The sequence below is a fragment of the Anolis carolinensis genome, chromosome 4 (assembly GCF_035594765.1).
Source record: "Anolis carolinensis isolate JA03-04 chromosome 4, rAnoCar3.1.pri, whole genome shotgun sequence".
In the NCBI taxonomy this organism is placed as follows: Eukaryota; Metazoa; Chordata; class Lepidosauria; order Squamata; family Dactyloidae; genus Anolis; species Anolis carolinensis.
In genome coordinates this window covers 207,123,307-207,144,740 of record NC_085844.1, presented here as the reverse complement: position 1 = coordinate 207,144,740, position 21,434 = coordinate 207,123,307, and the positions used below count along the sequence as shown (strand labels likewise).

The following is a 21,434-nucleotide window of genomic DNA, read 5'->3' as shown; positions in this document are numbered from 1 at the left end:
AGAGTGCTTTGTACATGATGTTTCCATTACACTACTTGCTTTTGTGTTCAGACTTGGGTAGACTTGGTTTGGCCCTGTCTGCAGTGTCACAGTTGGATTCAGCTCTATAATCCATTTATTGAATTTGAAAGTTTACTTCGGAGCATGTTCCTAGGTATTTTGTGTCTGCTCTGAAGAGATTGATTGTTTACTGCTGTCATCTTTTCCTGTTTACAGCTTCTTAAGGTGAAACATCTTCACTTCTGGGATTTTGGTATTGACTCTAGATTGGCATACTTACATTCTCTATCCAGAATGTATAGGTCTGTTCAGATCCTGTTCATTCATTGGAGTTACAAAAAAAGTGTCTTCTTGATAATCCTCTTAGGGCTCTTCCAGACAGACCTTATATCCCAGGATCTGATCCCAGGTTTTCTTGTTTATCCCAGATTATCTGGCAGTGGAGACCCATATAATCCACTTTCAAGCAGAAAACCTGGGATCAGATCCTGGGATATAGGACCTATCTGAAAGGGCCTTTTGTAGGTCTATCAGGCATTCTCACTCGCTCTCCTTTGGGCTATAAAAATGAATTGATTCTCTGTTTATCATTTTTTTTCCTGAAAAGTTGATTAACGAGTCGAAAATGATGCATTCTTTCATAATAAATACTGTACATTATTGGTGGTGTATTCTCGAGCAGACATGAATGAAAGAGGGAGATTTTATCCATAACTGGAGGTACCTTTATAACTCATTTTTTGTCCATTGAAATTAAATATTTAAGTTGGGTCCTTGGTGGCACAGTGGGTTAAACCCTTGTCCAGCAGAACAGCTGACGGAAAGGTCAGCAGTTTAAATCCAGGGAGCGGGGTGAGTCTGTCAGCTCTAGCTCCCTTTGCGGGGACATGAGAGGAGCTTCCCACAGGATGGTAAAACATCAAACATCCAGATGTCCCCTGGGCAACATCCTTGCAGACTGCCAATTCTCTCACACCAGAAGCGACTTGCAGTCTCTCAAATCACTCCTGACATGGAAAAAAATATTTAGATCATTTAAATGGCATATCTGTTCAAATCAGCTAGTAGGCATGTTTTTGGGTGGTACACTAAATCGTCAAACCATACTAAATCTACCATTAACATCGAGATAATGTCTTTCCACCTTACTTTCAAAATATTTTCATTTTTAAGAAGATATTCTGGAATATAGGAGTAATGCCTATGAAGGCTGGTTGGTTTTACTGAATGCATCAAGTTTCTGCCTGATTCTCTGCATTGATGCTTCTGCAGAATGAGCAGTGGTAATATGCTTAATTTACTGCTGTTGTATGCCTTCAAGTTGTTTCCAACATAGAGTGACTCTGAGGAAACCTATCACAGTGTTTTGTTGTCAAGATTTATCCAGAGGAGGTCTGCCTTTGCCTTCTTCTGAGATCGAGTGTGTTTCTACAGCTGAACATGGATTCAAACCCTGGTCTTCTGAACTGTAGTCCAACACTCAAACCACTACATGATGGTGGCTCAATGTGTTTATTATTCTGTGTTAATCTGCATAAACCTATTACAGTGTTTTCTTGGCAAGATTTGTTTAGAAGGGGTTTGCTGTTGCCTTCTTCTGAGGTTCTAAAACAAACTATAAAATCTTGCTGGAGGACTTTGAGAGTCCCACAAAACTTCTAGGGAAGGTGGTTTTTTTATTTTTGGACTATGGATAAGTGAAGCCATGGATATCGACTCCCTGGATAAGGGGAGCCTAATTTATATAAATAGCAGCTGTAGAGCAGCAAGAAAACAACACTGGGAGATTTTATCCTATGCCAAATAATAGCTGGTGGGAATATAGTTTTTGTTTGTGTGGCTGAAATTACAGCAGCAGAAAAGATTTAAACCTTACAGTAGAATCTCGCTTATCCAACATAAATGGGCTGGCAGAACGTTGGATAAGCGAATATGTTGGATAATAAGGAGAGATTAAGGAAAAGCCTATTAAACATCAAATTAGGTTATGATTTTACAAATTAAGCACCAAAACATCATGCTATACAACAAATTTGACAGAAAAAGTAGTTCAGTACACAGTAATGCTATGTAGTAATTACTGTATTTATGAATTTAGCACCAAAATATCACGATATATTGAAAACATTGACTACAAAAATGCGTTGGATAATCCAGAATGTTGGATAAGCGAGTGTTGGATAAGTGAGACTCTACTGTACTTACAAACTATCTATGCAGCCATGTCCTCTTTTCCCTACAGCAATTTCTGTTTTAAATCAACATGCACATTAATTAGATTCATATTGTCATTTGTAATTTGGCCCTTGAACTATCACTTTTGCAATGCCTTCTGTCTTGAAATTCCACTAAAATAGGTAGTAGACTAGACAGAAGTAATTTAAATTGATAACTGCACAATGTACAGCTTAGCAGTTGTTTGCACAGCCAAGAATGATTGGCTGTAGCAGTCAGCAATTGAGCTATGGTAGTCTTGGTAAGATAGAAGAGAAATGTACCTACATTGCTATGCTGGCAGCTGCTGTGTGTTTTTCAGGTACAGACAGCACCTTTCTGACACCACAATGCTTTGTCTCTTAAATGAAGTGCTAGGGGACAATTTTCTACCCCACAAGCTACACTAGAGCCTTTACAACTGGTGAGTGTTTTCATAAAATCCCTTTTGCAGGGATAAAACATGACGTGCAGGAGACCTGAACCTTGCCTTAAGGTGCACAAAAGTAGAAATTCCTATTTGGGGATTTTTCTCTCAGGTTGGAAAACAATGTTGCAGGGATCACATGCAGCAAAAGGATAACTTGATTCCTATCCCTGTTTTCCACTAAGTAACTCTTTTCTGGTTCCCAGAGTGTCAAGCTATTTTTGGCTAATACACAGTTGGCTCTCCATATCTATAGATTCTGCATCCATGAATTCAGCTATCCATAGATTGAAAATGTTTTTAATCCAAAAAGCAAACCTTGATTTTGCCATTTTATATAAGGGACACATCATTGTAAATAATGGGACATGGCTACAGATTTTGGTATCTGCACATGTTTCTGGAATCAAACCCTAGTAGATACTAAGGGCCCACTGATTTCCTATTCCCATCTCATGAGAAGTAAGGGGTCCATGCATAGTGTTGGTTATTTTATTTAGATTTTTATGGCATTTGTTCCTCATCTCCCAACACACCAGGACCATGCATAATGAATAAAAACACTTAAAAGATTCAAAACTGTATGTAACTAAAAACCATTTTAATATGCTCCAAAACTCCTCTTTGACTATGCACGCCTAGAATAGAGCAATCCATGGAACTTGTGACAGCTGTGTAGCAGTTCTTCAGTGGACTGGATCCTGCCATTTTTATTTGACTGCTTTCCTCCTTCTGAAGGATCCTAAGCAGGAACCCAGGATGTTTTGTCGAGCTCCAGGTGGGCTGCTGTTCATGAAAGCTATGTTGCATTTAGTGCAAGGAAAATTCCAAGTTGACTAGGTTTTGATATAAGTCAATATCTAAGTTTGGAAAATCCATGTTTCTAAGTTCAAATCAAAACCAAAACCACTCTCGAAGTGAGATGGAGATTATTTATACAAGTTGAATATCTCTTATCCAGAATTCTGAAATTCTAAATACTCCAAAGTCCAAGGCTGCCTGAGATCCCTACATTGTTGATGGTTCAGTATACACAAACTTTATTTCACGCAGAACGTTTAAGGCATAAAATTAGTCAAAACCTTGTATTAAATAGTGTGTGTATGTATGTAGGTAGGTAAGGTGTATATGAAACAATAATGAATTTCATGTTTAGACTTGAGTCTCATCTGCAAGATGCCTGATTATGGATATGCAAGTGTTCCAAAATCCAAACAAAAAATCTGAAATATAGAATAGTTATAGTCTCAGGGATTTTGGATAAGGAATACTCAACTCAGGCTTGCTAGGCATCCCAGATTTTAAAGGACAGTCCCTTATTTCCGGAAAATGTCCAGCGTCCCTGGGGATCACTGGCTGGGGCGGCCCAGGACTTGGCTAATGCGGGCCTCTCTCCCCCTCGAGCTCCTCCTCCTCCAACTCCTTCTCTTTGGCAATTGACATCCCTCCGCCCCCCCCCCTCCTCACCTTCTCCTCCTCCTTTGGCAGCCCCTGTCCAGAAGCTCCCTCTCTCCACAAGCCCCCTTCTCCTCACTGGATGTCCTTATTTTTAAGGCAGACAACCTGACGATCCTGACTCAACCAGGCAGGCAGGCAGACGCTGATCTATTCTAACATCTTTTTCTTTCTTTTTTCTGGCTCCATGTCTTATCTATACAGTTCCAAGAAACAGATAGATAGAAAGAATTGTTTGTTCTTTCCTGATTGACTTTTCTGGTGTTTCATTGGAATGCATAACATTCCAGAACAACATTGCCCAATGATTTAAAGCAAGGGACTGGCAGGGAAAATATGGCCTACATTGGCAGCTGAAATACAGCCCTAAATTGCCTCCCTTAAAAAAATTAAAAAATAAACAAGGTATCTAATCTATAGGCATTTTCACAACAGCATACAATTTCCTTGTTTTGCAATATCTTGATTTCCTTCTGTCTCTGAAGTTTAAGTCAAGCCATTGAATATCAGACACATGAGTTAAGAATACCATGTTGTTTGGTCCTTATAAGAGGTGGGAATCATGTGAGTCCAAATTTCAAAACTCTGATCAAACTCTCCTAGCAATTTCATGTAGATGTTAAAGAGCATAAACAACAAGACTGAATCATGTGTAGGAAATGACAACCTTCTTCAAGCCTTCTCTAGTAATGTTTATCTATTGGCCTGAAACCAATAGCCAGGGAACATTTCAGGTAACTTCTCTCAGATTGATGGAAATGAGCATGGAATAAATGAGAGACAACATGTCCACTATCAGAAATGAAAAGGTGCCCGCATAAAATATATAATTCTGTATCAGTCCATAGTTGAAAGATTCTATGGAAGTCTGACTTAATAGAGAAATCTCACCAAAACCTTCATGTATTTGTTTGAGATGAACTCTGTACTGAGGCTTGTAGCCAGAAGAAAAAAATTGGGAAGAGTTGAAGCTTTTTTTCTGAGGCCCCTTCCACACAGCTGAATACAATCCAGCATTATCTGCTTTGAACTAGAGTATGTGGTAGTGTGGACTCAGATAACCCAGTTCAAAGCAGATATTGTAGGGTTTTCTACCTTGATATTCTGGGTTATATGGTTATATGGAAGGGCCCCAAAATGACTTTTGAGGTCTCCTGATCTGGCACAAGTTTTCAACAAGGCCCTGAAATTACCACCATTGTGCAAAGGTTTTTCACAGGTAATAGATCCTGAATCATTGCTCCCTCTTTAAGTCTGTTCTTGTTGACCACAAAGGATAATAGTTTCCACAATTGACAAACGTTTCTTTCTGTTTTCTTCTGCTTTCTTCTTATTTCCATTATCGTGATGACGGGTTACATCAAAACATTTTCCACTGTGAATTAGCAAAAGGTTTTCAGCCAAGCGCACGTTGTTCTGATGGTACTCTGTATTTTGGTGTCTGTTGAAGACTTGTATTGCATCTTTCCATTGCACAAATGGTTTAGCAACCAATGCACCAAGCTTCTGATGAGCACCTTTACCCCCAACTGGTCCTCCAAACATCATACAATTCATGTACAAGAGTGCATCTTGTACATGAAAGGAGTAGGCTAACAAGGGAAATCTGCAGAACCGTTTGGTTTGAATTCTTAGATGCCACATCTTATCCTGGCAATGGAGTCTGTGGATTTTGCACTAATTTAGCTTTCAAATCAGAAACAGTCTTGTTCATATAAAGTCCAAGGTCTAAAAATGACTCAACTTCTTGTCTTTGCTCCTGTTCCATGCTGTATTTGGCAGGGTTCAGATTAGATGAACCAATGGAAGACATCAGTTTCCTCAGTTTTCACCTGCAATTCAGATCAACCCCACCCCCTTCCCCATGACTTAAGCTTTGCCTGCTGACTGTGGGTAGGCCAATTTGGTCTATGCCAGCTATTGCAATGATAATGTGAATAATCAAAACTTAGTTGAGATCGTGCTTGCAGTTCTGGAGAGCCTCTAATTTTTGCTTCTCATAGACTTGTCATGGGGATTTGGTTAAGCAGTTAAAATTCATGAGTAAACCAGTTTTTTTATGTGAAATATTTTGGAGGTGGTTTGAACCCGTAAATCACCTCCTTGGCTATGGGTTTTTCTGTGCCTCTTCATCTTCCATATATTCAACTCAAGCAAACTGATGAACCCCCAACCATTGATTTGAGTGTTTCCCTTGTGATTCAGCCCTTTAGCTACTCCAAAGCTAAATTGTCCATGACTATATAGGTCAAAGGTCCCAGTAACCTAGGTCCCAACCAGCTGATCCAACACTGATATAACTGTCAGCCAGAAAAATATTTAAATGCTATCATTTCCCAAAACAATCTGATAGTTTTTTTCAGACTCTGGACATACAAAATTAAGCAGCAAGAGATAAAATAGGACAGGATAATTTCTAGCATTAGTGAACAGTAAATTTAGCCATATTTTTTTTTTACACCGAGGAAGCCTTGTTCCAATTAATACTTCCTTTAAAATAAATGTCAAGAAGGCAGTGACTCATTATATGCTTTTAGACACAGTTTAAACCAATGACATCACAAGGACCCTTTATAATTTACTATGTTTTCCTAAATAATACTGGTAGCATAAGGTGGGTGAGATGAGACCACAGATATTTTTAGAAATTGAGGTGATACTCTAAAGCAGGGGTCCCCAAACTTTTAAAACAGGGGGCCAGTTCACGATCCTTCGGACCATTGGAGGGCCGGACTATAGTTGGCCACCGAGCAATAATAAAAAAATAAAAAAATAATAACAACAATAATAAAAAAGAGGGTTGGAAGAGACCCTTTGGGCCATTGAGTCCAATCCCCTTCTGCCTTTGTGCACCGAAAGCACAAGCAAAACACCCCTGACAGATGGCCACCCAGCCTCAATGTTAATAATAATAGTACAGTAGAGTCTCACTTATCCAACACTCGCTTATCCAACATTCTGGATTATCCAACACATTTTTGTAGTCAATGTTTTCAATACATCGTGATATTTTGGTGGTAAATTTGTAAATATAGTAATTACTACATAGCATTACTGCATATTGAACTACTTTTTCTGTCAAATTTGTTGTATAACATGATGTTTTGGTGCTTAATTTGTAAAACCCTAACCTAATTTGATGTTTAATAGGCTTTTCCTTAATCTCTCCTTATTATCCAACATATTCGCTTATCCAACCTTCTGCTGGCCCATTTACGTTGGATAAGCAAGACTCTACTGTAATAATAATAATAATAATAATAATAATAATAATAATAATAATAATAATAATAAAGAGGGTTGGAAGAAACCCCGTGAGCCATTTAGTCCAACCCCCTTCTGCATTTGTGCACCAAATGCACAAGCAAAGCACCCCTGACAGATGGCCACCCAGCCTCAATGTTAATAATAATAATAATAATAATCATAATCATAATCATAATAATAAGGGTTGTAAGAGAAGAAGAGACCCTTGGGTCATTTCGCCCAAACCCCTTCTGCCCTTGTGCCGTGGGGGCCAGATAAATGGCTTCGATGGGCCGCTTCCGGCCCCCAGGCCTTAGTTTGGGGACCCCTGCTCTAAAGGGATGTACATAGGCATTTAAAGTGGTAGATAAATGTACTTCTTATTCAAAGTAAAAAAAATATGAGCTCTTACCAGTATGTCACTGGTAACCACATAGAAATACAGCAAAGCATGCTCATGCCATTGTGCATGAAATTAGTAGGATTACTGACAATAAGTTGAAATGAGGGATTTCAAAAGATCCAATTGAAAGTGAGGACGTCATCACATTGAGGTCCACATGACAGGTGATAGTGGGGGAGTCACCATGTAGCGAGGTGAATCCTGCGAGCAGCAGGGGGAAACCGTTGCCCCACACCCCGCGTTGCCCGCATCGCCCCTGCCTCATCAAATGGGGAGAAGCGTTGCCGCCTGGCTTTCCCCCGTTCTTTTCAATGAGAACATGGGAAGCTTCCTGTGTTTTCTGGGCAGTGTCCTAGCATGCTGCCAGGACGCTTCGTTTATGGAGCCCCAACAGAAGTAGGCTTATATTGTCTGATGGGCTCCATTGGGAAAGTATCCTGGAAGTGTCTAGGACACTTCCCAAAGCCCATGTGATAAAGTCCTTAGTTTGGGTATGTAGCCTTGATCATGTGTCAACTATTTAGCTTCTGGAGAGTTGCAATGTATCTTACCTTTAAATATATTTTAAAGACGATCTAGACATTTATGAAGAGACTGATATCATTTTGTCTGTACATATAAACAAGGAAGAGCTACTAACAGATTTGCCAGTGTATCAAGGCAGTCAGGACTAATTTGCACATTCCATACTTTGCAATTCTGGTAACAAGTCAATGTGTGTGCATGTGAGTCATTTGGGCAGTAAAGTATTCAGGTACTGGAATGATTCCAAAGTCTTCAGAACTGATCTCTGAATGTGTCCTCTTCAGACTTTGTTTCTCTTTAAATCTAGAAAACTCCTTCTTTGAAGGGCTAAAATGTTAATAGAAGTGGCAACTTGTTTTCTCGCTCTAGTGACACATTTAAAAGTATATACTCTGTACATATAGAGTGGGATGGAAATTGTGAAAGGATGCAGGGCCATATGGATCACATTTCTCATACCTGATCCATCCATGAGCAGAAGTGACATGTCATTTATGGTTTCAGGAGTTGAGTTGGAAGTGGCTGGTTTTTTGTTGGGTGGCTGGGGCGGTGACGGCTGACAGGGAGTTCTGGCGTGGACTGGTCCATGAGGTCACGAAGAGTTGAAAACGACTGAACGAGTGAGACGACAACAACGTTTTTTTTGTTTTTGTTTTTTTAAATAAATTCCCAGGGTTTGTAGTGTGTGTGTGTGGGGGGGGGGGGCACAAGAGATCCAAAACATAATGTTGTGATGGATTTGGTGGTTGTAGGGCTGGAAATTTAGCCAGTTTTTTTTTTAATTTGGAAGTCTGTAGGCTGCAGGAGTCTCATGTATGAGGGGGTCAGTGGCCACAAAATCAGAGGTCTTCTGTGGACTTGGGGCTCCTCATCCATTATTTGAGCCATTACCTCCTACATCAATAGTCCTTAGGATCTTCTCAGACCAACAATATCTCCAGGATGAGTTCACTTCACACCAGGCTTATATAGCCTGCTAGCAGTATGTACTAGGAATTGCATTTAGACGTGTACATGGAATTGTGTACAAGCATATGAAAAGGGTTGTGTATAATGGCTGGAGTACAATATGACCTCACATCAATGGAGAAAACATTTCCAGATTTGTTTGGATACGTAAGCCTGTGAATAATAGCAAACCTTATTGAAATTAAGAATTCTAACTGTCTAGTCATACTGGAGAATCTAGAAAATGCCTAGAAAGAAATTATTTTGCTGGATGTGAATAAATGTACTTAGTGGATATCCAATAGTTCCAGTGCTTAAAATTGTTATCTTGTTCTAATGTTATTTGTTGTTGCTGTATGCGTTGAAGTCGCTTCTGACTTAACTTATGAAAAACGTGTCCCTGCATTTTCTTTGAAAATTTTGTTTGCCATTGCCTTCCTCTGTGGCTGGGAGAGCCATAGTGGGTTTACATGGCTGAGCAGAGATTTGAATCTTGTCTTCTGAAGTGCTGTTATAAGACTCAAACCACAACACCATTCTGGCCCTAATATTTAATACAATTTGGGATGAGACAAAGATAATCAAATCATATAATTAAATTGCAGTAACATAAGAATTGAAAGAGATCACAAGGGCCATTCAGTCTAATCATGTGTCATGCAGGATCAAAGCAATCCCACAAGATGGTTATCCAGCCTCTATTTAAAAACCTCCAGAGAAGAAGACTACCACACTCTGAAGCAATATATTCCACTATTGAAGAGCTCTTCTTCTTAGTGTTTTAGTGAAATATCTTTTCCTGCAGTTTGAATCCATTGCTTCATGATTTGGTCCCTGGAGCAGCTGAAAACAATCTGGTTCCATCTTCATTATGACATCCTTTTAAATATTTAAACATGGCTATCATGTCCCCTCTTAACCTTCTCTTCTCCAGGCTAAATATATCCAGATTTCAGTGTGAAAATCTTGGTCATATATATGCATATCTTAAGTAATTTTAATTATGTAAACAATGGTAATGTTTATGAGTTAATGTGGAGGTGGAAATTATAATGATTATGATTTTGATGGTGATAGTGTAAGTATAGTTGGCGTGATATATTTTCCTCCTCCATTCATTCTACATCATGGGAGCAATATTGCAGTGTGGAAGAGATAAGATAATCTCCTTACCAAAAGAATGTCTCTGGTATTTTATGAATGTTGTCACAAATCCCAGGGGAATGTGCAATTGATTAAAACTCTAGAAAGAATACGAGCTGCCTGTGTGGGGATGAAATCATGCAGGCCCTTTGCCTTTGAGAGATAGTCTGGGCTCCAAGCTACACTGACCATTTAATGCAGATAGAACTGCATTATATGGTCAGTGTAGACTTATATAATGCAGTTTAACTACATTGCCTATAGACATGACTAGCACTATTTTGTTGGATACATTCAACTAAGCAGATGAGCCAAGCCCGAATAATTGCTTGCCATCCCAAAATGGACACTATTTACTTGGGCAAGCCAAATTTCACAATCCAGCAAAGGTTGGCACATATTCAGGTATCTATCGGCCAGAAAGTTTGCCATGTTTCACTGAAGACATGGGGGGGGGCAGGTTTCCAAATCTTTTGCATTTTTTTAGGAAATGAAGCCAGCATGTGATTTGGCCCAGTGTGCTAAACATATATGTTTAAATGGGGTAAGTTGAAGCTTTCCAGAAGACCAAGCTGTGTGTTGGTAAGGGGAGGGGAAAAGGTAATAAAAATATAAACTAGTTTTCTGAATAACACAGATGTCAAACTTTAACCTGTTTCTGGATATATTTGACCTGCTGATTCCAAAAATGGCATCAATTTTCCCCTATCAGCTCTTGTTTTTGAAATATATAACATATGCCACATACTAGTTGCCATCTGCTCACCCATAGAAAACTATGATATACATATCTAAGAGACCAGAGCTGTGTGGTCTATCCAGTGCAGTTTTCTGAATAAGTACTTTGAATAACCCCAGGAACAGGCCTAAAAACCAGGACACTGAGAGGTTTTTTGGGGGGGTTTTTTGTTTTTTTTGTAATGAACCAATATTTGGCTACTGAGTGCAGCCTACATGGAGGGTTTGACATGCCAGTCTTGTGTAGGTTACAGAACATTTGGTATGAGCAACATCTTCCAGGATCTAATGTTTTCTCCCATTTCAAACATGCATACTATTAAAAACTTATTGATTTCTAAATTTCACCAGAATTTGCTCCTTAATGCAGGCTTATTTCCTGCAATATCAAGGTGTTGTCTTTGGTGAGACTCATGGAATGACAAATCAAAAATAAGGCAGTCTCCTGGTGTCCACGCTACCTGATTGCTTTTGATGGCAATAGGAGCAAATGAATATATCACAGGCTTCCTGTCCATAGGTTGTTTACCATGATGTCCTAATGCAATGGTCTGGCATGTCTCTACTTTGATAAGATGAAGAAACAGTGTTCAAAGGTTATTGGACTGATTTTGGTGGAGGGGAGGAAAGACAAGCCAGATCTCTTAGTTTGAATATAATGAATAACAAATCCTTGGGCAGAAGGTGGTGGCAAAAGGTAAAAGATAGACAGATTATTCTCCCAGTTGCTGTGGGAGGATAAAACATCATAAGTGAGCATATTGCCTCATGTTACTTTATCCTCAAGAGTATGCTGATACATGCTGTTTTTCCTTGTTTAATTTAATCAGAATTCTAATTTGATGCAATGAATAGTTTTATGCCTCAGATGTACTGGTGTCAATGTGCTCAGTGAGAAACAGAAGACCAATTGATCATTGTCATAAATGAGATATATCAATGTCATAAATAAGATTTATCAACAGAACACACAATATGATTTATTTATTTATTTACATCACTTTTACCCTGCCTTTCTCTCCGAGGAGACTCAAAGTGGCTTACAGTAAATAGGCAAAAATTCAATGCCTAAAAACAATGTAAAAACAACAATTCATATAAAACAATCTACAAAACAACAGTTCATATAAAACAGATACCATTACAAAATAAAATCACATTATATAAAATTTTAAGAATGTCCAAGATTAAAATCCATTCATCCAGAATCCTCAAGTCTTCGTACAGGTCATGTAAAGTTCATGTAAAGTAAAGTTATTGCTGTGTGTAAGTTTGGGAGAGCAGGTACTGAACTATACTGCAGATCACATGTTCTGTTGATAAAACAGAATTTTAAAATGTAAGAACATGTGTCCAAGGTGAGTCACATATTCGTCAACTGAGTTTATGTTAATACCAAAATAATCAGTGGAGAAAGCAAATATATATCCTCCAACTGTTCCAATTTGTTAAAGACAGTCTCAGTTAATTCTCTGTCATCCAACATTTTCAGATGCTTTTAAAATGTCTGAATTTCTCTCGCTGTCCTCCCACTTTCACCCCCTTGATTTTCTCCAAACCTAGTTCAAAGCTAATTATCTGTGAGACTTCGGCAATTATGTAAAATTTAAAAGCATATGACTAAAAGAAGGCAAATGAATGTATTGTGGTTTGTGATGAAGTGGACTTTTGATCTGGCAGATTTGTGCACCACATGACCTTCATTAATCTTGATGCACATAATACTGTTGGTCAGGAGCATAGCCAGAAAAAAATTCGGGGGGGGGGGGGGGGGGGACGGGCCTTTTTTTTAGTGATCATGAAAAGTAGTTCTATAACACAAAATAATTTAGCAATCAGGCTCCATCAATAAACTTCAGTGGACACTCATGGGGATGTAGTTAATCAGTTAAAATTCATGAGTAAACCAGGTTTTTTAAAAAAAAATCAGTGGAGGGTGTTGAACCCCTCCCCCTCCCCCTCTTGACTACAGCCCTGCTTTTAGTTATCCGGTGGCTCAGTGTGTTAAAGCGCTGAGCTGCTGAACTTGCAGACTGAAAGGTCTCAGGTTCAAACCTGGGGAGCGGAGTGAGCGCCCGCTGTTAGCTCCAGCTTCTGCCAAACTAGCAGTTCAAAAACATGCAAATGTGGGTAGATCAATAGGTACCGCTCCGGCGGGAAGGTAATGGCATTCCATGCAGTCATGCCAGCCACATGACCTTGGAGGTGTCTATGGACAACGCCGGCTCTTCAACTTAGACATGGAGATGAGCACCAACCCCCATAGTCGGACATGGCTGGACTTAACATCAGGTTAAACCTTTACCTTTACCTATCTGCTGTTAGGGATGCATGAAGGCTGCAGGAATGTGTGTGGCTAATGGCTATTTCTTTGTGCAAACTGGTCTGCAAGAAAAGTACTCTTATGTTAAACTTTCTTTTCTCTGTGAAGCTTTGTAATATAATGACTTGATACTGAACAGTTTTAGAAATAATTTGGTCAGCTTTTGGTATGTGCAAAGGTTTAAACCTATTGTGTAGATTCTGGAAAAAAAAAAAGAGCTGAAGTCTAATCAAGGAATTTACAAGTCAGAAAGGGGACATAGTCTATCTCTTAGCTGCATTATTCATGCCCAAGTATTTTCTGGTATGAATGTTACAATCCTTAAGTTAAATATTTGATTGCTCAGTCTGTGTTTCCTATATTACTTATTTCCTTGTTTAGACATCGCATTTAAACATGCACATTTAAGTATTTGGCACATGCCCCGGTTACATCCTATTTGGATTTGTGTAATGTGCGGCCTTTGAGAACTGTTTGTAAACTGTAATAGCTACACTGGATCTGATACAGAGTAACTAGCTAGCTACTGCTTTATTTCTGTGCACAATGGGAATTGTAGTCCCAAACGATGATTTTTCCCAAGCATTGCACCATGTCAGCTGTTGGTCAAATGGGTAGTACCTGTCAGAGAGGGCTTTCCTGTATATATAGAGTCTGTTGTAGCCCAGCCTGTGGTTGGGCCTGTTCAACCTGTGATTGTTCCCACTCCTGACTCTGTGATTCCTCCTGGCCCTGCCTTGCCAAGAGACTCTGGGTTTGAGCCTGAGATTCCTATGCAGCCAGAAGTGGAGGAAACTGCTGTCCCAGGCCAGCCAGAGTTTTGGCTGGAGGATTCTGGGAACAGGCACACAATAGTTCCTAGCCGGCAGCTTGAACCACATTCCTTGAAGGAGTCAAGGTCAAGTTTGCTTTTGCCACATGGGCATTCTAGTGAGGATATTCGTTGTGATAAGGCTAATGAGCTTGACCATAGGAAAGTGATTTATCAGCAGAGGAAAGAATGGGAGGGTTTTCTTCGCAGCCAGAGGTTGTTATTCAGAAAGAATAACAAGCAGTCTTCCCACGGCATGAGGCCTTGAATTTTTAAAAATGTTTTTATTGGATTTTATATTCATAATCATAACAGTAGTACTTCCCTTTCTTTAACATTTGTCTTCGAAATCATCCTATTGTTTCCCTCCCTCACCCTCCCTCCTCAACCACAGTATATTTCAACTAATCTTGCAGGTCCAGCCACAGATAAAGTCTTTGTATTTTTTCTTTGATGTAATCAGTTGAAGTAGTCCTTCCATTTATTTGTAATGTCCTTTTGTTTGTTCGTTCTTGTTACTTGCTTAGTCACAATTCCTGTAGTGTCTAACAACACTTGATCATACATATAATCATTCCAATTACTTAATGTCCATTTCGATTTGTCTCTCCATCCTTTAGCAATCACCATGTGTGCTGCTCTTATTGTTACTTTAAATAATTCTTGGCAGTTGGGTTTTATACTCGGATGATCCAACACTCCCCAAAGTAGCAAATCATTATTAATTTGTATTTTTATCTGTAACAACTCCTGAGTTTTACCTTGTATCATTAGCCAAAATGTTTTTAATTCAGAACATTCCCACCACATATGTGAATAAGTACCATTTTCTTTATTACAATGCCAACACTCCAAATTCTTCCCTTTTATCATATAAGCCAGTTGTTCAGGAGTTCTATACCATCTTAATACCGTCTTTTTTCTAATTTGTTATATTTTTCTGTTTTTATTTGATTCATGTTCCTAATTATTTCCTTTATTTCTTGTATGCTTAATGATTTAACTCCATTCCATTTGTTATGTATTGCTCTGATCATAAATTCCTTATCTTCTACCATTAAATTTTATATTTTTGCCACTGTTCCTTTACTTGTTTTTTCTCTTGCATTTAGCAATATATCTAATTTTTCAGTGGGCTGTGCACCCTCTTTTTTTTTACTTTTTCCCAAATCCCTCATGATTTTAACCAATTTTCTTTCCCTTTTTTCCCAAAAGCTATGGCCAATTAATTATCTCTCCATCTTGTTTCCACATATTTTTTTACCCTCCTTAATCCCTTTTCTTCTAAGGTATTTGCTAACCTTTCAGGGAGTCCCATACTCTTAATTGGGGTCTTTCCTGAAATTTTATATGCCCATAATTTTTGCAAGAGGCCTTGAATTTACCTTTAAGAGGAACTGTGTTTTCTGAGAAATTCAGAGGTGGGAACTTTGCTCATCAAGAGAGAGAGAGAGATCGAGATCTGTTTCATGTTCCTGTGAATTCCATGTTAATTCCTGCAGCCTTGTAACTCGATTCTTGTTCCAGTCTGGTCCTTGCTTCTGGGGATTTTTGTGTATCCAGTTGATGTTCCAGTAGGTTGCAGTTTGGATTTCTGCTCAAGCCAAGACCCTGCCTTGTGTTCCAGCATTGATCCTGTACCTTGGACTAATCTTGGAGTGTTGTCTTCTGTGTTCCAGTTTGAGTCTATGCCTTGGACAATCCTTGATACCTTGCTTGGACTAACCCTGATACCTTTATTGGACTCTGTTTGGACTCTGTTCTTTGAGTGAATTTTATAGATTCACAAGTACTTTGTTCTTGTGGACTTAAAACCCCATTTTATTGACTTTGAACTTTGATTTGCTACTGCTTGCATATAATCATCATTAAACAGCTTGCTTGCTTATATTCTGGGGCTCCAGTGTGGTTTTGAGGTGCCTGCACAGCCTGGTGGTGCAACAGAGTGAAAGCTGGTGAATGTGATTTGGCTAGAGTTTCCCCATGCAGGAAGAGGCACTTAAACACACATCTTTTGGGATTCTTTGTTTCTCTGAATTCCTTTTATTTTCTGTTTCAGTTATATTATGTTGACAAATTAAGTCTCCCTCCTTTCCTTCCGTGCCTTTAATCGCTGCACCAGATTCAGAAATCCAACAGGTGCAGATGTTTCTACTGTGGAATCGAAGTGAAGAAGGAAGTGCCAACTGCCGAATCTGACAGTCAGGCAACTGTCACAGGGTTATGCTAGGGAAGCAACTGTTCAGTAAATTTGCTGGGGAAATCTAAAGACAACTGGCACAATCATTTTGTAGAATCCATACTCTTGAAGGCCAAGAGCATGGTTTCTTCAAGGCTTGTTTGTGAACTGTATGTAGGTTGGAAGAGGGGAGGAAAAGGGTTTGGAAATAATAGCTGAAATCCTGATGTATGGTGTAGTCACTTGATTGTTAGACTATGGGTCTCAAGAACAAGGTTCAAATCCCTAGTTGACCATAAAAACCTACTGGGTGACCCATGGCAAGTCACATCTCAGAAAACCTTGTGATGCCTTAGAAAGCCTTTGAGTCAACATAAGTTAGAAATGACTTGAATTTACATAACAATAACAACCACAAAGCTCAGCCACAACTCACTTTTTTCATCTTTGTAGAAGTTATAATTCTTTACCAACTACTCAGTGACCAAAATTACACCCCAGCAACACAGTCTCTGCAACAAAAAAACTGATGTCCTCAAAAGCCAAATATATTATGTACTTAACATTTCAGAAACAATTTACAGTCTTGTCTGGTATGATAACTGCTTTAAAAATACACATGGTTTCACTATATACATGAAGGCTTCAGTGTTGTGCTCTGTCAATGTATCTGATCTCTAAAAATGCAAGCTAAAAGAAGCTGTTTAGTCTAAAAGGATCAAAAACATGCAAAACACATCTGATTTGATAAAGTTATCCTGCCATTGGAAAGGCAAACTGGACAAAATCAGGCCAGAGCAAAGAAACATGGAAATGACACAATAAAAGGGAGTAGAGAGAATGAACAGTCTCCTGTCTGGATGATTGCTTAGGTTTCAGTTTTCTCTGGTTTCTTTCTTTCTTTCTTTCTTTCTTTCTTTCTTTCTTTCTTTCTTTCTTTCTTTCTTTCTTTCTTTCTTTTTAGCACACATAGAATCATAGAATCATAGAATAGTAGAGTTGGAAGAGACCACATGGGCCATCCAGTCCAACCCCCTGCTAAGAAGCAGGAAATCGCATTCAAAGCACCCCCGACAGATGGCCATCCAGCCTCTGCTTAAAAGCCTCCAAAGAAGGAGCCTCCACCACGGCCCCGGGGAGAGAGTTCCACTGTCGAACAGCCCTCACTGTGAGGAAGTTCTTCCTGATGTTCAGGTGGAATCTCCTTTCCTGTAGTTTGAAGCCATTGTTCCGTGTCCTAGTCTGCAGGGCAGCAGAAAACAAGCTTGCTCCCTCCTCCCTATGACTTCCCTTCACGTATTTGTACATGGCTATCATGTCTCCTCTCAGCCTTCTCTTCTGCAGGCTAAACATGCCCAGCTCTTTAAGCCGCTCCTCATAGGGCTTGTTCTCCAGACCCTTAATCATTTTAGTCGCCCTCCTCTGGACGCTTTCCAGCTTGTCAACATCTCCCTTCAACTGTGGTGCCCAAAATTGGACACAGTATTCCAGGTGTGGTCTGATACTTGCCAATGTATCTGATAAGTTACTGAAAATAAGTTCATAATGAAACTTATTTTCTGTATCTATGGATTAAGGATGAGAAACTTTAGACACTTGTCTGCAAAAACGTATCTGTGAATCAGCACTCAGACATTTTTCACAAAAAAGACTCTGCGGGACAGGTTGACACACCCTCTCACAGAAAAAGAGAGGAAGGGGAAACTAACATAATTTCTCTCAATTCTCTGAAGAGAAGCATACAACTATGTTTTTTTTTTTTTTTGGGGGGGGGGGGGGGGTCCGGCTTTTGACAATGCTGGAGATTATTACTACTTTCTAGTTGTCATTCAAACCATTACCTTGTATAATTAGGTGTGGGATTTGGTCATGGGCCAAGGTTCACTGACTCAGTTTTTCAGAATTCTTATCTTGGTTTTGTATCATGCTTTTCTTCCTGCATGAAAATCCATACATATATGAGAATATTTCAGATTTTTTTCCTAGGAATGCAGTTTTCTATACATTTTCCCAGCTGACTAAAACAACTTAATTCTTGTTGTTAGCTGTGTTTGCATTCATTTTGCTAAGTTCGCCTTATGCACTCTTTTTTTTAAAAGCTCACGTTCATGCCAGTGGGAACTTTTTCCTTATGCCAGTTAGGATGTGGCTCAAGATGTTTTAACTCTCTCTTAACAATCCCATCAGGGTCCCAATGTGAAATAGGGTTTTTATGCTGCCAGTGACACAATTGCTAACTTGCTATGAAAGGAAGCCAACCCAGTTCAGAGTCATCCCCCAATTGCTGATGCATGCAGAAGTCTTGGGTCAAGAGCCTACATGATACTGAAGGAGAAAATAGTGGAAATTGCTCCTTTTGCTCTGTTGCTTCCTTCTCTGGCAGCTGAGGCATTGCTAGGATGCCATTGATTAGGCCAGGTTTGTTCTGGCATCAAGGAAGGGGTAGCCTCTGCCTCAAGAATAAGGTTGATCTTTCTTCTTTTGTTGCTCAAGAGCAGTCAGAACAAACTCAGGTGCACCCCATGGCCAGAGAGTGGACAGAGGGATGGAACTCTACCTGGAGCCCTCTCAAATGTTGTTGCATTTGGAAGTGAGAACAATATGGAAGAACCTGCCATGCATCTCCTTCCGCAAGGTCTAAAAACTGCACAAGCAAACAAAACCCCACCCCACATTCCCACAAGCCAGCAACAGGATGCCAGGCTCTAAGTATATCTGGCTCATTTATAAAACTTAAACACTTCTGAGCTAAAATATTTTGGGGTGTAAAATGTCTTTCTTTCATTTCTGCCTCTGAAAAAATGAATGATTATCTGTCAGAAAGGGCTTAAACCTTTCTCAGCTTAGGTTCTTTGGGATTTTCTCAAGTATAAATGCTTCATGTTGAATTTGTTTTTATTTTATTGGTCTACAGTAAGTTTGCTGGATTCAAACCAGCAGAAAGTCTGGCTTGTAGTCAGATTTCTGTGATATTTATAGTTTGATCCATATAGCTTTTTTCTGAAATGTAGCCAGTCATGCTTTCCAAGGGAAGTCAACTAAAAGTTAAATAAACAAAAAGTGTAATGGCATAGCATTTTAAGAGGAATAGCTTTGGAACCAGATTGAGATGTGAAAAGTGGTCTGTGATATTTTAAAATGAATGTTAGCTGCATGGAACATGCCCTTTTTGGTGTCTAGATTTTCCCACTAGCATCAGTAATATGTGGATGGCCGGTGAAGTGCAGCCTCCCTCCCATGGTGCTGACCCTGTCCAGACATGTGCCTGAAGTTCTCTCAAGGCTGGTTACTAAGGGATTCGTACAGAATGCATAGGTCACAAGATGTTTATGACTGGTGCATATGGACCAAATAAAATAGGAGAATGGGTAACAAAATGGCTAATGAGAGCCAATATAAGAATGTGTAAGCTGTTGCATACTGAGGCTTTAAAAAAATCCTGACTTGATGTATACACTGCCGGGATCTAATTTGGCATTAGCTGTCCGAAGGAAAAGACTCTTGTAGTTATGCTAAATAGGTAATTGAAAATGTCAGTCCTATGTATGGATTCTTTAAAAAATGTGCCTTCCATGTTGGGTGTGATTAAAAAGGAAAATGAACATAGAACTTCCAGTGTTATACTATCTTTATATAAACCCAGGATGAAGCCACTGTGTACAGTTCTGGTACAGTTGCTGCACCTTAAATATATATATTCTGGAGCTGATGTAGAAAAGAGAGACTGGGAGATGATAAAGGATAACTGTGTTCAATGTAACTGGCTTCTATGGAATGGTTTGAAACAAAGGATTATGAACCGGAGGAAAAAGAAAGGTACAGAAACAGATTTTGATCAGATTTTAAAGTGGAAATTAGAAAAAGAGAAAGGCCTGATGTGTTTCATATACAAAAAAATTGAAAACAATTTAAATTGAAACAAACATTGTCCGAGATATGGAAAGAGGACCTGAACAGTAATGAGTTAGCCATTGAACACTGTAAAAAAAATACATAAGGACCAGAGAAACACAGAGGAAAATGTTTACCAAATGGTATAGAACTCCAATAAAATTAGCTCACATAACTAAATCAACCAAAACATTTTGTTGACACAGATGTATATGAGTTGTATCTTATATACATATGTGGTGGGACTGTAATAAAGTTCAAAAATTTTATAACAAGGTAAAGAAGGAACTGGAAGAAATAACCGGGCATAAATTGAAGTTGAACAAAAAAGAATTCCTCACCCAGAGAAGGATAGGAAGGATTAACACTAAGGACTGGATCGAAATTATAAAACATATGACAGTTGACGCCCAAGCAACTGTGGCATTGGGCTGGAAAGTGCATAGAAAGTTGAAAGTTTAAAAAAATGGTTTGGGTGTTTAGTAGATTTTATGCTCCAGGATTACGTTTTTGAAAGAAGAATCAAATATATATCAGGCCAAATAAAAAAGAAGTGGGATCTGAAATGGGAAAAATGATAGATAGACTAAAAGGAAAAGGAAAATATAAAGAACTGAACCATACGCTCTCCACAATTGATCAATTGAAATAATATTCAAACAAAATAAAGTACTGTTCCTGGAGGGTGGGAGGAGAGGAGGTAAGGAGGGAGGGGACTAATATTGTTAGAAATTTGTGGAAGGTAAATGTAGAGTCAGCAATGTTGAGAAAATTGAGTGGATGATATGCTGTTTGTACTATAAAATTGTTGCTGAAATTGACATTTTTCTATTTGTGTTAACAATAAAAAAAATCTATTTTAAAAATTACATATCCCACACAGGGAGATATGGACTCTCTTCTATTTGCTGTATCTCTCTTAACTTCCTAGTGAACTGTGCTCCAAATCTACCCTTCTTTCTGTTTCTGCAGACATGGCAGCCATCAGGAAAAAACTGGTAATTGTGGGAGATGGTGCATGTGGGAAAACCTGCCTGTTGATCGTGTTCAGCAAAGATCAGTTCCCAGAGGTCTATGTACCAACTGTCTTTGAAAACTACATTGCCGACATTGAAGTAGATGGGAAGCAGG

The 21,434-nt window shown here is 39.0% G+C and overlaps 1 protein-coding gene across 1 annotated transcript in view; it reads left to right on the top strand.

The window, feature by feature from the left end:
• rhoc (ras homolog family member C) overlaps nt 1–21,434 on the top strand; it is a 38,603-nt gene that overhangs the window by 10,428 nt on the left and 6,741 nt on the right. The window contains exon 2 of the mRNA XM_003220443.4: nt 21,276–21,433. Coding sequence (XP_003220491.1) covers nt 21,278–21,433 — 156 coding nt within the window. The 5' untranslated portion in view covers nt 21,276–21,277. The remainder of the gene's footprint in view (nt 1–21,275; nt 21,434) is intronic.